The sequence below is a fragment of the Eschrichtius robustus genome, chromosome 16 (assembly GCF_028021215.1).
Source record: "Eschrichtius robustus isolate mEscRob2 chromosome 16, mEscRob2.pri, whole genome shotgun sequence".
In the NCBI taxonomy this organism is placed as follows: Eukaryota; Metazoa; Chordata; class Mammalia; order Artiodactyla; family Eschrichtiidae; genus Eschrichtius; species Eschrichtius robustus.
This window is the reverse complement of record NC_090839.1, coordinates 33,705,524-33,720,189: the sequence shown is the minus strand read 5'-3', so window position 1 is coordinate 33,720,189 and position 14,666 is coordinate 33,705,524. Positions and strand designations below refer to the sequence as shown.

The window sequence follows — 14,666 nt, the reverse complement described above, 5'->3', positions numbered from 1 at the left end:
CCAGGGTGTCCAATCAAGGTTCTCTGGTTTCATCTAACTTTGCCAGTTTCATACTCTGCTTTGTTTTCGGCACTTTCTCTGTATTTGGTTTCAAGTGGGCCAAACCCTTTCCACAGCCCCAGCCCAGGCCCTGGGGTGTTTTACATTCCATTCCCTAAGTGAGATGATTTTTAAAATTCCACTTGACCATGTGACCTTTGGCTGGCCTACTAAGGGGTCTTTCACACTGTACACTTGTTTCTTTTCCATTCCCTATGGCATCAAGCTGGTCTTGGTTGGTTCTTGGAACTTGCAAATACTTTGAGTTTTCAGGAATGGTAAATAATGTTATCCCAGTGCCTGCTATAATAAAGTGAATGCCTGAACCACTGTGTTAAGAAGCATGCTGAGACCAGTTTCTGCTTTGGCAATAAAGAGTGCTTTGGACAAGGGAGTGGGAAGTGGCTGCTATGGGTGCCAAATGTTCACCATTCCTGAGAGGCTCTGCTCAGTTTCATTCTGGGGCTCAGAAGCTCACAGGTTATAATACAATAGGCAGTTCTTTCAGATTTTCAATTTTAAATCGTCTTCCCTTAAAATTAGCATCCCTTGGGATTTCCCTGGTGGTCCAGTGATTAGGACTCTGCGTTCTCATTGCAGAGGGCCCAGGTTCAATCCCTGGTCTCAGAACTAAGATCCCTCAAGCCACATGATGTGCCCATAAAAAAAAAAAAGAAAATTATCCTATCTCTGCTGAGTCCCAGTGTTACCAAACCACACTTGGGTCTGCTCATCTACGTGCAGTAAAGCCAATTTACTGACACCGGGTTGTGGTGAAGGAAAGTGCTGCGTTTATTGCAGGTCCAAACAAGGAGTCCAGGCAGTTAATGCTCAAAAGACGTGAACTCTCCGATGGCTTTCATCGGAGAGTTTTTAAAGGCAAGATGAGGGAGAGGGTCGCAGGGTGGTAGATGCTCTTCTGATTAATTGCTGGTGAGGTAATTGGGTGGTATTTCAGGAGTCAACATCATCTGGTTCCAAGGGGTTTGGGGTTTACCTGCTTGTGGTCAGAATGCAGTTAACTTCTTACACCTGGTGTTAGAAGATACTTTCAGTATCTGCAAAGCAACTCATGGACATGGCTCAGGATACTATCTATAGCCCTTGAGGAGGAACTAAAGGTCCTTGACTTTGTTTTTTGGCTAAACTATTATTATCAATATTTTGTCTTGCTTGACTGTTTTCCTTAGTTTCTGCATTTTCTCACTTCTCTGATTAAATTTGTTCTTTGGAACTCAGGGAAGGCCTAGGAGGCTAAAGCTTTTTTACAAACAAGAGGAGGGGGATACAGGGGTCTGTTCCTGGGAAGCCCCCACAGGGTCCTGCTTTGTTTCACCAGGGCACCTGCATTCTTCTCACCATGGGATGGTCCTAATTGGTTAAATATTATTCTCCTTTCTGGCCAAATCCTCTGTTGATTTTGGGTGTGTTTCTCTGAGCTGCTTCCACTGTTCTTTTAGGCTTTGAGGAGTTATTTTCCGGCTATCGTAGCAATACCAGGTCTCAACTCAGATTGCCTGCTTGTGACCCTTTCTCCAGCAACCCTGAGAACACTGCCATCAGTGCCACTTCCAAAGCTGCCCTGACTCTTGTAGCAGCTAACCTATTACTTTCCATTCCTGTTAGATGGCAGAAGCAATTTCTGAGTTATTCCTCCAACAGAAGTGGGTCTGAACTAGAATCTTGTCCCTAGAAATAAATGACCATTATTAGGGTTTTCTAAATAAGCTATAAAATTTGTACGTGCTTAGAAACTCAGCACAGGCACCACACAGGTGTTCTTTGTTGTTTTCTGTCCTGGACTTCATGTTGCTGCAAATACATTTTCTCCCTCCAGAACTCCCCTTCCCTGCCCAGTGCTTAGCCCAGGAGCTGGACCAGCCTCATGAGACACTCAGCACAGCCCACCATGTCCTTTGTCACCTGCTGTGTGCTGGTACCCAGCCTTGCACAGGCCAAGTGCTCCCTTTGTACGAGTGGGGTGGGGTGGGACTGGGGGCGTTCTTCTGCAGGGGCTGAACCTTTTGTTTGTTTTCTGCTCACCAGCACCATCCTCAAGCCCCTCACCATGCCCAACATTCCAATCTCAGAGGTGGATGCCCTGCCTGAGAGTGATCCAACATCAAGTCCCACAGGTACATGCATGGTGGGAGGATCCTCTAGTTTGGGGCCGACTGTGTGAAGACTGATATGATGAATGTTGTACACTGTTACTTATTTTTTGAAAACAAAATTCACATGGTTCAAGATTCAAAACTTATTAAAAAGAATTGAAAGTTTCCCATCTCATCCACCCACTGAGTTTCCCTCCCTAGAAGCAAACTGAAGGCATTCTTCCCAAGGTACTCTTTGCAAACACAAGGAAATACACACCAACAAAGCTTAATGGTTGGATGTCATTTCTTTTCTTCCCCTTTTTATGTAAGTGGCTGCATTTTGCACATCCCGTTTCTATTAGTTTGTCTTGAGGATTGTTCCATACAAACCCATGGAGAACTTCTGCATTCTTTACAGCTCTGCAGTATTACATTGTATGAAAAAAATGATAATTTAATTGCTCCCTATTGATAAACATTTAAGTCGTCTTTAGTCTTTTAGACAAACAAAAGTGTAGACAGTGTCCTTATACATGTATCATTTCACACATTTGTCAGTGTCTGTAGGATTCTTTGAAATCGAATTTCTGGATCTGAGGCTATGTGCATTTGCAATTTTGATAGATATTGTCAGTTCGAAATTATCTTGCAAGTCCTTATATCGTGCTTATCTTGTGCAGACGTTGTTCTAAGCACTTTAAATGAATTAACTTATTTAAACCCTCACAACAATCTCGTGAGGTGAGTGCTATTACTATCCCCATTGTATAGATGAGGAAACTGAGGCACAGAGAGTTAGTGATATATGGTGTTGGGAAGGAAGACATTTTTCTCTACCTTCTAGGTTCTTCTGGCTGGTCTAAGAATTAAATTGACATGAGACAGATTAACAGGAGAAAATCAAACAAAAGTTTAATAACATGTATACATGGGAGAGACCCAGAAAAACTGAGTAACTCACCAAAATGGCTGATGCCCTCACCTTAACTACCATCTTCAGCTAAAGACAAAAGAGGATGTTGGGGGTAGTGGTTTGGGACTTCAGGAGAGGAAGGCAATTCACATGGAGATGGAAAAGCAAACGTTTGGTAAACAAATGTTTGCTGGGCCTGCAAAGACAGGGTGACACAGGGTGGACTCTGATCTCTAAGAGTTTCCCTCACCATATTTAGCCCATATTCTTTGCAGATGTCTCTGGTGATAACTGTAGTCCAGTAATAAGCCCGCTATCTAAATTCTTCAGGCAGTTAGGGGAAAAGGCAGAGTTTCTTCCTGAGTCTTTTTGACTGAAAAATTGTTCACAACCTAAAAGTTTAGTGTTATGTTTTATTCAGCGAATATTCTTAGGACTTCAAGCCTGGAAGGTAGCATCTCAAGTAACCCTGAGAGAACTGCTCCGAGGAGGCAAAGGGGGAGCTAGGATACATAGGAGCTTTGCACACAAAGGGCAGGTAGTTTGAATGTCAAAAGATTATTGTTTATTAAAGAAAACCAGATATCCCAAGTTAAGGAATTTAGCTCTTTTCTGTGTATGGGAAGATGCAAGAGTCTGGGCTCATTGAAATCATTACTTTGATATGAACCTCAGCTATCTGGGGCCAGTATCCTGTGTTTTCACCTCGAGTTTCCTCATGAATCACCGTGGGGAGTGGCTGCAGTCTGATGGCTGCTAGATGGCAGGTATTCTTTTCCGTCCTGAGTCCCCTTAGAGCTAACCAGCTCACCATCACCTGTGGCTGCAATCTCTGATGACTGTGATATCCTTTGTTTACTGATATAGCAGGCTATATTTCATTTATCAGTCTTTTGGGGCTTGATTGTTTACAGCATGCCAGAGACATTTTGGGGTAGCAAGTTTTGCTCCCCTACAATGACAGTGGTGGAGCTGGGGTTTGAACCTAGGAGTCTGGCTCTAAAGTCTGTGCTCTGAACTTTGTCACTGTATTGCTTCTTGGTAAATTATGCATCATATTTTTCCCCCAGCAGGAAATACTGTTTTTATAAAATATATTTTTGAGAAAGCTGTAGGTGCTGTAGCATTGGTCAGGAAGAGGGTACTCTGTGCACACTGCCACATCCCAGGTCCAGGCAGACAGAGCTCATCTTCCCCTTCCCTCTCAGACTCCAGGGGCCTGAAGTCCCTGCAGGAAGACACCCCACAACTGATGCGCACACGCAGTGATGTTGGGGTACGTCGTCGTGGCAATGTGAGGACACCCAGCGACCAGCGGCGAATCAGACGCCACCGCTTCTCCATCAACGGCCATTTCTACAACCATAAGGTAGAGGCGATAGGGTGGCAGGGGGCAAGGGCCAGCCCCAGTGGGGACAAGACCCCTTCCTGGGCAGCTGCCACCTCAGGGCTGCAGACTCCTGGGAAGCCGCTCAGTCTTTGGGTCATGAGTGGGCTGCAGGCTCTGCTGGCTCTGAAAGAGATAAGGGCCTCCGGATCAGGAGCCCTCCTAGATGATGGTGTTGTAGGAAAAAATGGGGTGCAAGAGGATGGTCACGTCCCAGGTCTCGGGTGAGTCCGGTGGCCCCAAGGCAATGGGTCGTTCGGGAATATAAGAGCAGCCCTGGGCTGTGGGGGTGATTCGTTTTTATGGGCTGGGTAATTTCATAGGCTAATAAGTGGGAGGAGTATTATAACTATCTTGGAGAAGGGGTGGGGATTTCCATGAATTGGGCCACCACCCACTTTTTGGCCTTTTATGGTCGACCTCGGAACTGTCGTGGCACCTGTGGGTGTGTCATTTAGATGCTAATGTATTACAATGAGTGTATAATGAGGTGAAGGTCTACTGGAAGTCAAATCTTCTGCCATCTTGGGCCTAGTAGGTTCTAACCAGTTTTTGTGGTATCCTGTTCTTAATGGCTGTGTCATTAATGGTTGTGCCCTGCCCCCTTTCTTCCTGTCTCAGTGGGTGAGATGTGAGATGACCCCACAAACAGCCCTCATCAGAAACCCCCCCATCCACGTGTTACTCTCTTTCTGCACCATGTGCCTCCAGCTGCTATGTGGCCTGACTTCTCTGTGAGTTAAGGGCTGCCCTGAAACAGAGCTGCAGAACTCAGATCACCCACCCCACCCCAAGCTAGCTGACTCTCCTTCCTTCCTGCTGCTTGGTTTGAATCTGGCCCTAGAAACAAGTGCATCATGGAAGAGTGGTCACAGACCTCCTCATGTTGAAGTCATAGTAGAAGGGGCTTTGTGTGTGCTTTATTTGGAGGGAGTGCCTCCCTTATCTGGTCCTCTTTCCCTCCTCAGCGCTGCCGTTTGGCAAGCTCAGACCCCTCAAGCCTCCTGCAGTGGGGTGGGCGTGAGCTCCTGAGCTAGGCAAAGCCCAGGGCTCTTTCTTGACATCAAAACCCAATGCTTCTACGTTGTAAGGGACAGAGGACTCTCAGGGAGCACAGGTTGAGTGCCATTGTCCCTGTCCCTTTACCCCAGGTAACAGGGCCAGGACACCTGGGTTTTAGTGCCCCATCCTTGTCTGTACACTCACTCTGAGCTGGACCCCTCTATTGACAGACGTCAGTATTCACGCCGGCCTATGGCTCCATCACCAATGTCCGCATCAACAGCACTATGACCACTCCACAGGTCCTGAAGTTGCTGCTCAACAAATTTAAGGCAAGTTCCCTCTGCTGGCTGGCCTCAGACAGTGGCATGTGTGCCTTGGGGCCCCCAGAAGTGTAGAGGTGGGGGCTATGGAGAGTGTGTGGTAAGGGAGGCACCGGGCAGAGAAGGTTTAGGTTCTTTAGACCCCACGACATCAGCATCACCTGGGAGCTTGTTAGAAAAGTAGGTTCTCAGGCCTCCCTCTCCCCCAAGTCAGACCCACTGAAGCGGAAACTCGGAGATGAGGCCAGGGATCCTGTTCCACAAGGCTTACAGGGATTCTGGTGCCACTGAAGCCTGAGAAGCACCTGCCCTCAGGTGCTTTATGGACCTCCAGAGAAGGACCCTGGACCTGATGACTGCTTCAGGGCTCCATACACATATCGACTTCTGTGCATTTGGGGAACCTACTTTGATGAGCCTTCAATAGATGTGAAAATTATAGTGCATGAGTGTTTTTGAAGTCCTGTTGCTCTGTATGTTTTCCACAATACCCTTCTAAGTCTTTTGGAAACCAAGTATTCTTATTTCTAATAGAAGCCAGTGTGTCCTAGTGGTTTAAAGCCTAGGCTCTGGGTTTGAATCTCTATCTATAACCTGCCGGTTGGAGGAGTTGGACAAGTGACTTAAGCTCCCTGTGCTTCTGCCTCACCATCAGTAAAATGAGGTTAACAGGACCCCATTACTGGTGTCAACTGAAAAAAAATTGCACAACCTAAAAGTTGAGAGTTATGTTTTATTCAGCAAATATTCTTAGGACTTCAAGCCCAGAAGGCAGCATCTCAAGTAACCCTGAGAGAACTGCTCCGAGGAGGTGAAGGGGGAGCTAGGATACATAGGAGTTTTGTCACAAAGGGCAGGTAGTCTGAATGTCAAAAGATTATTGTTAATTAAAGAAAATCAGATATCTCAAGTTAAGGAATTTAGCGTTTTCCTACATATGGAAAGATGCAAGAGGCTGGGCTCACTGAAATCATTCCTTTGTTACACCCCTTAGCTATCTGGGGCCAGTATCCTGTTTTCTCATCCTGAGTTTCCTCAGGGCTCACCGTTGGGAGTGGCTGCAGTCTGATGGCTGCAAGATGGCAGGTATTCTTTGTTTCTTTCCTGAGTCTTCTCAGGGCTCACCAGCTCACCATCGGAGGTGGCTGCAATTGCTGATGACTGTGACATCCTTTGTTTACTGATATGGCAAGCAATATTTTATTTCTCTCTGGGTTGTCATGAGTATTAGATGAGTTAAAGCATGTAGAGTTTGTTAGAACTGTGCCTGGCATGGTGCAATAAATGTTAGCTCTTATTACCTATTATTATTGATAATGTTACCACCCCATTTCCTCACCACTTTTAAATGCTGTAGATAAATAGCCCTCCCCTCAGAAGAGCCTATCATTTATTTAGCTTTGCAGTGTTCAAGAAGAAGAAGTGGCCACAGTTAGGATATGTAAATATATGCTTTCAGCAAGTATCTTTTGCTCCTTCCTGATTCAGATTGAGAACTCAGCGGAGGAGTTTGCTTTGTATGTGGTCCATACCAGTGGTGGTAAGTATAAAGAACACAGTATACTTAAAACTTTTAATTAACTCAAAATAACAAGTTAAAAAAAAAAAATCTCTGCCTCATTTGCTTGTTGCTTGGGTTTTGGAAACTTCCAAATGTTGTTTGCCTCCAAGGCTGGTGAGCTCGCTGGATGAGTCCACCGGAGAATGCCATATATGGTCAGTAAACTAACCCTAAAACCTAACTGCCTATTAAAAAAAGAGCTGGATTTTCTCAAAGCACAGAGAAAACCAGATTCTCCTATGCAGCATCTTCCAAAGGGCTTGAGGCATGGAAGTATTGTTGACGGGTAGGGGAGCGGCAACAGTTGCTTTGAACTGTTGAATTGTTCATTTACAAATCAGTCTCCTGACTTGTATGGCCAAATCTCCTGAGGCGCCTGGTCCCTTTGGGCCCCTGAGTTGACAACTACTTAAGGTGAGAAAGGCCTCAGGCAACTCAGGGCTGCTTCTGGCTGTGTGTGGTTCCAGAGAAACAGAAGCTGAAGAACACTGATTACCCCCTGATTGCCCGGATCCTCCAGGGCCCATGTGAGCAGGTCTCCAAAGTGTTCCTTATGGAGAAGGACCAAGTGGAGGAAGTCACCTATGATGTGAGTCCCTTTTCAGTCAGATGTCTGTCCCAGGAGGGTGGGGGATTTTGTTGGGTAAACTACAACTGGGGTATAGCTTGGCTTTTTGGCCAAGGACCAGGCCCTGTTTTGTTGCTATTTCTCAATACCAGGTGTTCTTGAAACAGTAATGACCATGGGGCCAGGAAAATGAATGCAGAAGCTAGGTTGAGGGTGTGCCATGTGGGAGTTAACTGGAAGAATGCTCAGGCACGAAATGATTTCCATAGAAGGAATAAATTTCTTGAGGCTTTCTGCGGTACTTAAGAGGGCTGAAAAGTTTCTGCAAACCTTTTCCAAGCAACTTCAAGAAGTTAGCAGTGATTTTATAGCTTTTGCTATAGCAACAAACTTCCCCAAGTCTTAGTCACTTACAACAGTAAACATTTACTTTCTTGCTCCGGATTCTGCAGGCTGGTAGCAGTGGTTCTGCTTTAGATTGTGGGTTCAGCTCAGGTCGACATTGCATGTCTTATTCAGAGACCGAGGGTCAAGAGGCAGTGGCTACCTAGGTATGCTTCTCATGGCAGATGGCTGGAATGCAAGAAACCATGTAAGCTCCTTTGAAGCCACCACCTGGATTTAATGTATATCACATCCACACACCCATTCCATTGGCCAGAGCAAGTCACATAGCTGAGCCCACCCTTAACAGTATGGAGAAACATACTTCTCCCACAGAGAAGAGTTGGTAGAACAGGGTGAGGGTTCTGGTGAGGGAGGAAGAGTGGCTGCTTAACTTCAGCTCACCTGGGAGCCACCCCCACGCTTATAGCCTCTCAGGAGGCAGTTCACATTTGGATGCCTGTTTGAGCCTTGAGGCACAAATCATCATTCTGAGTGATGGTTCCTTAATTTCTCTTAGGGGAGAGCAGAGAGGTTTATTGAATATTATGTGTTCCAGTCTTCTCCGAATGCCTGACAAGAGAACGTGCTTTTCTATGTTTGACATCACCTCTCATGGATTGGATACATGAGATGAAAAATGAGAAGTTATGAGATGAAGTTATCATGTAAATGAAGTGATCTTCATCATAGACTCTATACCAGCCTTGAGAAGAATGAGGCTTGGCTCCTGCCTTTAAGGAAATCCCGGATTAGTGCAGAAATAGATTTCCCAAGGCTTTGTGCCTTATATGAGAGAGATGCCAAAAAAAATTAGAATAGTGCTGGGAGGGGTCTTGCACCCCAGACTTACTTTTTCCTCCCCAGGTGGCTCAGTATATAAAGTTTGAGATGCCTGTCCTTAAAAGCTTCATTCAGAAGCTCCAAGAGGAAGAAGATCGGGAAGTAAAGAAGCTGATGCGCAAGTAAGCATAGCCCCTGGGGTGGCTGGTTGGGTTTCTCCTGTGGCCTCAGTGAGAGGAGTCTCTGTTCAAGAGCCTTGCAGGGGCTGTAAGGAGCTGCTGCCTGGGACTGGGTCTTATGGACTGTGTTCAGGGGGCTTCCCATTGACAATGCCAGATCTCAGATCTCAGCTGGGGACTTGAAACATCGGTGTGTTGGTCGTTCTGCTTCTCGTTCAACTTCTCATTTTGATGTGGGACATAAAATTGTTCCAAGGATTTCAGGAAGGTTGTCTTGGCAGTGGAAATTTGTCTGAGCAGAGTAACCCTAAAATCCCTTCCTCACATCCTTTCTCCCTTTTTAACATTTCTCTTCTGGAAATTGCATTTGGGTTGAAAAGTCCAGTACTAAAACTCCGTTCTGAGGAGGATTTTGTTATTTTTTTGTCATGTTTAGTCATAAAGTAGAGCTGCGTTTCATAGATATGACAGAAAAATTGATTTTTTTGCCACTAAAGTCAATGCTACATTTTCTGTGTTGATGATAATAACTAATATGATAGCAGTTAACATTTATTGAACACTTACTATGTGCCAAACTTTAAAAATAGTTTTGCTGTGCAGTGCAAAGCCACGTTAGCCCTGCATAACAGTGCCCACTCCAGTATCTGAATTACCATAATTCAGGGAAGGGATGAAAAAACCATACTCACCACCAAGCCATGGACCTCCATGCTTGGTAGTTGCTATAGCGTCTTTGGCAAAATGCAGATACTGATATTAGATTGAACCATATGAAGTTGCCATTTTTGTAGGCTCCCCCAAAATGGTAAAAGTAATGGCAATTTCATATGGTCCAGCCTAGGTGAGGATTATATGATACTCTATGCATAGTGCCTTGAGCATAGTAAGCACTCAACAAAGGGAATCCTTATTACTGTTCTTGTTATTTCACCTTCTCATTCTTCTTCTCCAGACTTTCTAATCATAGTAAAATAATTAGTTTGGAGTGAGCCTTTTCAGTTCCTTTCCTCCTGTTGTGGAAATGAACACAAGTAATGAAGTGGTTCAAGAGTGGGTCAGTGAGAGAAGCAAAGGGTTGGGACACTTGGCCCACACTGTGACCCAAGTGATGGAGGAGGGTCATGAGAAGGAGTGTGTTGCTTTCTGCTCTCCACCGAAGCTGTTCTGTCCCCAGGTACACCGTGCTCCGGCTAATGATTCGGCAGAGGCTGGAGGAGATAGCTGAGACCCCAGCAACAATCTGAGTCACAGGGAGGGGATCCAGACGCCATGGAGGGCATTGTTGACCTGAGAAGACTCACAGGAAGCTGGGCGCCTTCCATGGAAACGTTTAAATGCAAACCTTTCCAGCTCCCAAACCACCATGGAGAAGCCAGCAGACAACTCCCTGACCTTTCTTTCCCTGCTCCTTTCCTTCACTCACGAGGACTTTCAGTTTTTATTATAAGAAGAACCCAAAATGTGTGTGTGCACGTGTGTGTGCACATGGTACACATCCACATGCCTACATGATATATTCACATGCAATTCAATTCCACGCAGCCAGCACAAGTGCTATGAGGCTGGCAGATGTTCTGCCTGTGGGCAGGAAAATCAGAGGAGTCACCAATCTGAGGGGTTTTAGGTTGAAGAAAAGATTTCTCCCCTCAAGTGCCAGGGAACAGCCATACATGTCTGCTTGTGTTTAGAAGGGGAAGGGGGCCCAGCAAACTCACCATTTGGGGTATTTTTATGTTAATAGCTATTCTCCCTGTATCCCTAGGAAGGATCTGCAAGTGTGAGATCCTTGGCAGTTAACAAATTAATTAACAAACCATGCCCTTGGGGCAGTTCTGATGGAAAGAAAAAGATAAACCATCAGTGGGGTAGATGCAATAAGCCCACAGGTTTTTACACTGGAAACTTCAATTGTTTTAAATAACAAGGACATATGTGATGATCTGTGTGGATGCCAGTAAAGAATGGATTCTGCCTCCACCCTCACCTCCCTGGCTACCTCTAGGAGATAGGGGAGCCTGATGTTTGTCTCAGCATGCCAAGCTGATGACCCCAACTCTTTGGGGCCTCCCTGAGTTGAAAGAAGTATCTTATGAAACAGGCCTCACTGGTTTGTACATGGCGCCTGGTCTTGTATGGCTGGGAAGTTTCCCTCCTTAGAGAAATGTGGAGGCTCCTTGCAGAATGACAGGTGCCTGTAAGCCCAGCCCATTTTCATATCCAGTGGTCTTCTTGCACTTGGAGCTGAGGCCCTGCATTTGCAAGGTCAAGGCTTAATACTTTCCAACCACTGGATTCTTGCAAGTTGCCCTCACGTTGTGTGTGGAGATGGACTCTAAGAATGAAGACTTGTCCTGCTACCGACCAAGTGTGGGGTTAAGGGATACCTTTTGGGCTGCCCCATGAAAGTGTGTAGATAGGATGGAGCTTCTCTCTCAGCTTCTCTGAGCAGCCACTTGGGTGATCTTGAGAGACTCCAATGGAGGGGGAAGGGCAGGAAGAGTCTGTCCTTCTGGGCCCCCATTGGTAAGATTGCCAGGTAGCTCAGCTCCAGTACAACTGATACTGTTTGAAGAGTGACAGATAGATGCTTGGAGCAGGTGCCTGGCTGTGGAGGTCAACCAAGCAAGGCCAGAAGCTCCTAACACTGAGCCTTGTTGTGGTAGGGAAGCTCCCCATCTCTTCTCCACCTCCTCTCCAAAGAAGGTTTGGAGAGCTGGGCAGTTGAGGAAAGAAGAGCCACTGATCTGTGCCTGCAAGGACAGTGGACCTCTGCAGCGGAGCTGTTCCTGCCCAGGCACCCTTGCCCCCTACCTGCCCCTGTGGCTTCCATGGCCTCTTTAGATGGCTCACAGCTGTAGTCTCACTGTTGACTTTCAAGAAGATGGCATGCTGCTACCTGGCATTTTGCTGAGGGTCTCTTAGCAAGCTTACCTCCTCTCGGGGGAGCACCACCAGCCCTGTGGGGGATGGACTGGTAATCTGGAGGGCCTTAGCCTCAATCATACACCTCAGTGGGCTTCTGCAAAATGCACAGAAAAAAATGGGGGCCCGGGGAGAGGCTTCCTTTGTTACAGATGGGAAAGAGCAGTTTTGTGAATGCAAACATACTTCCTGAGTTTTGCATTTGAGAAATGACTTGGAAAACTTTTCTTCCGGTTATTTTTATTTTGAACGTTCAAAGCCTTTGTTGGCCCCAGTAATCCTCCTTGAGTGGCTAGGGAAAAAGTTTTCCACAAAGCAAATTACTAATGGCTAACTTTTATTGGACAGCCGTTTTTGGTTTATCAAAGTTCTCTTTAATTTGCACTAGCAATATGATAGTGGTAAATATGGGAATGTTGCAAAATGTCAGATTTGCCAGATCACTTTCTCAGAAAGTGATACTGAGGTAGCCTTGGCTTTTTAGAGATGGGGGGTTGGGGAGGAATTGAGGGGAAATCGCATCTTACATGATACATTCCACTTAATGCAGGCAGCACTTTTCCATTTTGGCTCAGCCTGTTTAGAAATCATTTCTCACATACTAATGACCCAGTCAGGAATTTTGGAAAGGTTCTTTGAAATAGCAGCAACTGAAATAGAGACCCTCTGCTGTGATGTGGAGCTGGATTTTCTCACTGGTATCACATGGCCTTGCAGCTTTGAACTCCTGGACTGATTTGTGTGGGTTTATGTAATTGTGTGCAATGAACCTGAAATCGTGTGAAGAACAAAAAGGCCAATTTACAGGTTTTTTCCTCACTTGTGAAAAGCGGCATAGCCACATCTGAGTCTTTTTCCAGGGGCTTATGTTACAAGGTGATCAAATGAAGGAAAAACCTGAGTTTATCATTGGGAAGGGGATCCAGTCCCCCTGGTGATGATGGAATTAAGCACAAGGTCACATTCTTAATCATCACATTAGTGGGAAGGCGAGGAGTTAAATTGTGGGGGGAGGGGGAGTGGTTACCTTGGGGAGGGATTGAAAAGCACAAACAATAGGTTTGCCTGTGCAAACTGGTGAGGAATGTGTACACTGGTCTCCAGACTTGTGGACTTTGTGAGTTGAGGTTGAGGTGGGAGGATCTTGGATTAGCCACCTACCCCTGTGACAAATGCTGAGCCCTGAGGTTGAGGTTTTGGTCTGAGACTTCAAGGAGAAATATTTTTACCCTTCCCTCCTCTCTACCAGAAAGAAAACAATACTCTCTCCTAGGGACCTCCAGATAAAGACATTTTATCATCTCTGTAGATAAGACTTTAGGATATAAAGACCAAAACAAACAAACAAAAACACTCAAGAAACAAACTCTGTTCTCTGATGCAAACATGTCTTGGCAAGAATTCTTTTCTTTGGAGTTGGGCTGTTATTTCAGCGTTAGGAGGTTGGAAGGAGAAATGGACCAGAGAAAGGCAGGAAGCACTCTTAAGAAAAGAGACGCTCTCTTTAAAAAACAAAACTATTTCAAAGCTCTGTAGCACACAGAACGTGGTGCCATAGATACATCTCCAAGAGAAATTCCTATATGAACAAAGGAATTCCAGTGCCTCATAGCGACAAAACCATGATGTGAGGGCCAAGGTAGGAAGCAGAGATCTCCTTGAACACCTGTTGCAGCAGTACAAATTCTCGAGTCAAGCCTCTACGAAAATTGTTTTACATGAAGTCTTCTTGTTGGAGGCAGATGAGTTGAGGAATGATCTTCTAGAGAGGTAAAAATAAAGACAAATGTGGCACCCCTTCTTTCATAGGGAATTGACAGTGTTTACCCTGTCATGGGAGGTGACAGCGCCCCCTGTGTTATAGCCAGGCACCAGACATGGACAAGCTGTGAAAGGAGAGCCTCAGTTTTCCTGTGGAGTCTCCCTGGCAATCGCAGACCTGTTTCCCAGGCTGATGGTTTCTGGTGTGTTACCGCTAGTGTTTCTTAAGGGTTTCCTCACTTGATTTAGCTTTGTGAAGTATCTTTTTTCTTAATCATAACTTGCTTTTCGAGCAATGGTACATGACCTCATTCAATGTTTGGTTCTGAAGTTATAAACTGATGTGTTTAGGTATCTTAATGTAACTTGGCAAGTCCTCAGTAGGGAGCTGTGAATTTCTGTAACATTTTGATATGTTTTAAAGCACCTGACTTAGATCTTGTTGAATAAAGCACTTTCAAAGAGAAGTCCCCGGTGGACAGGTGTGTGTGTGTCCGCTGCATTACAGGAGGGTTGGGGATGGGAAAGTGAAGGTGCATCCAGGAGACGCTTTGATTTTCTTTTCAGAGTTTATGGTTTGACTGCAGTCAGACTTGGTTCTAATGTTCCAAAAAGGAAGTGAAATGAGAATATTCCCTATGAATCTTGAGTTCAGGCCCTGGTGGAGCCAAGAATTGTAGAAACAGCTGGGAACAGCTATTCAGTGAGGCTGGATTTTTGTCCTAACTCTACCCTTGGCTTGTTG

The 14,666-nt window shown here is 45.5% G+C and overlaps 1 protein-coding gene across 4 annotated transcripts in view; it reads left to right on the top strand.

Annotated features, from left to right (window-relative positions):
- Positions 1–14,368, top strand: part of RASSF2 (Ras association domain family member 2) — a 40,821-nt gene extending 26,453 nt beyond the window's left edge. For 2 of the 4 annotated variants that reach the window (XM_068524609.1, XM_068524610.1), the window contains 7 exons: positions 2,086–2,174; positions 4,257–4,417; positions 5,668–5,769; positions 7,249–7,300; positions 7,789–7,910; positions 9,141–9,238; positions 10,413–14,368. In XM_068524609.1, the coding sequence (XP_068380710.1) occupies positions 2,086–2,174; positions 4,257–4,417; positions 5,668–5,769; positions 7,249–7,300; positions 7,789–7,910; positions 9,141–9,238; positions 10,413–10,482 (694 nt within the window). In that variant the 3' untranslated portion in view covers positions 10,483–14,368. The remainder of the gene's footprint in view (positions 1–2,085; positions 2,175–4,256; positions 4,418–5,667; positions 5,770–7,248; positions 7,301–7,788; positions 7,911–9,140; positions 9,239–10,412) is intronic. The other 2 variants (XM_068524611.1, XM_068524612.1) reach the window with 2 other exon arrangements.
- Positions 14,369–14,666: the final 298 nt, after the last annotated feature.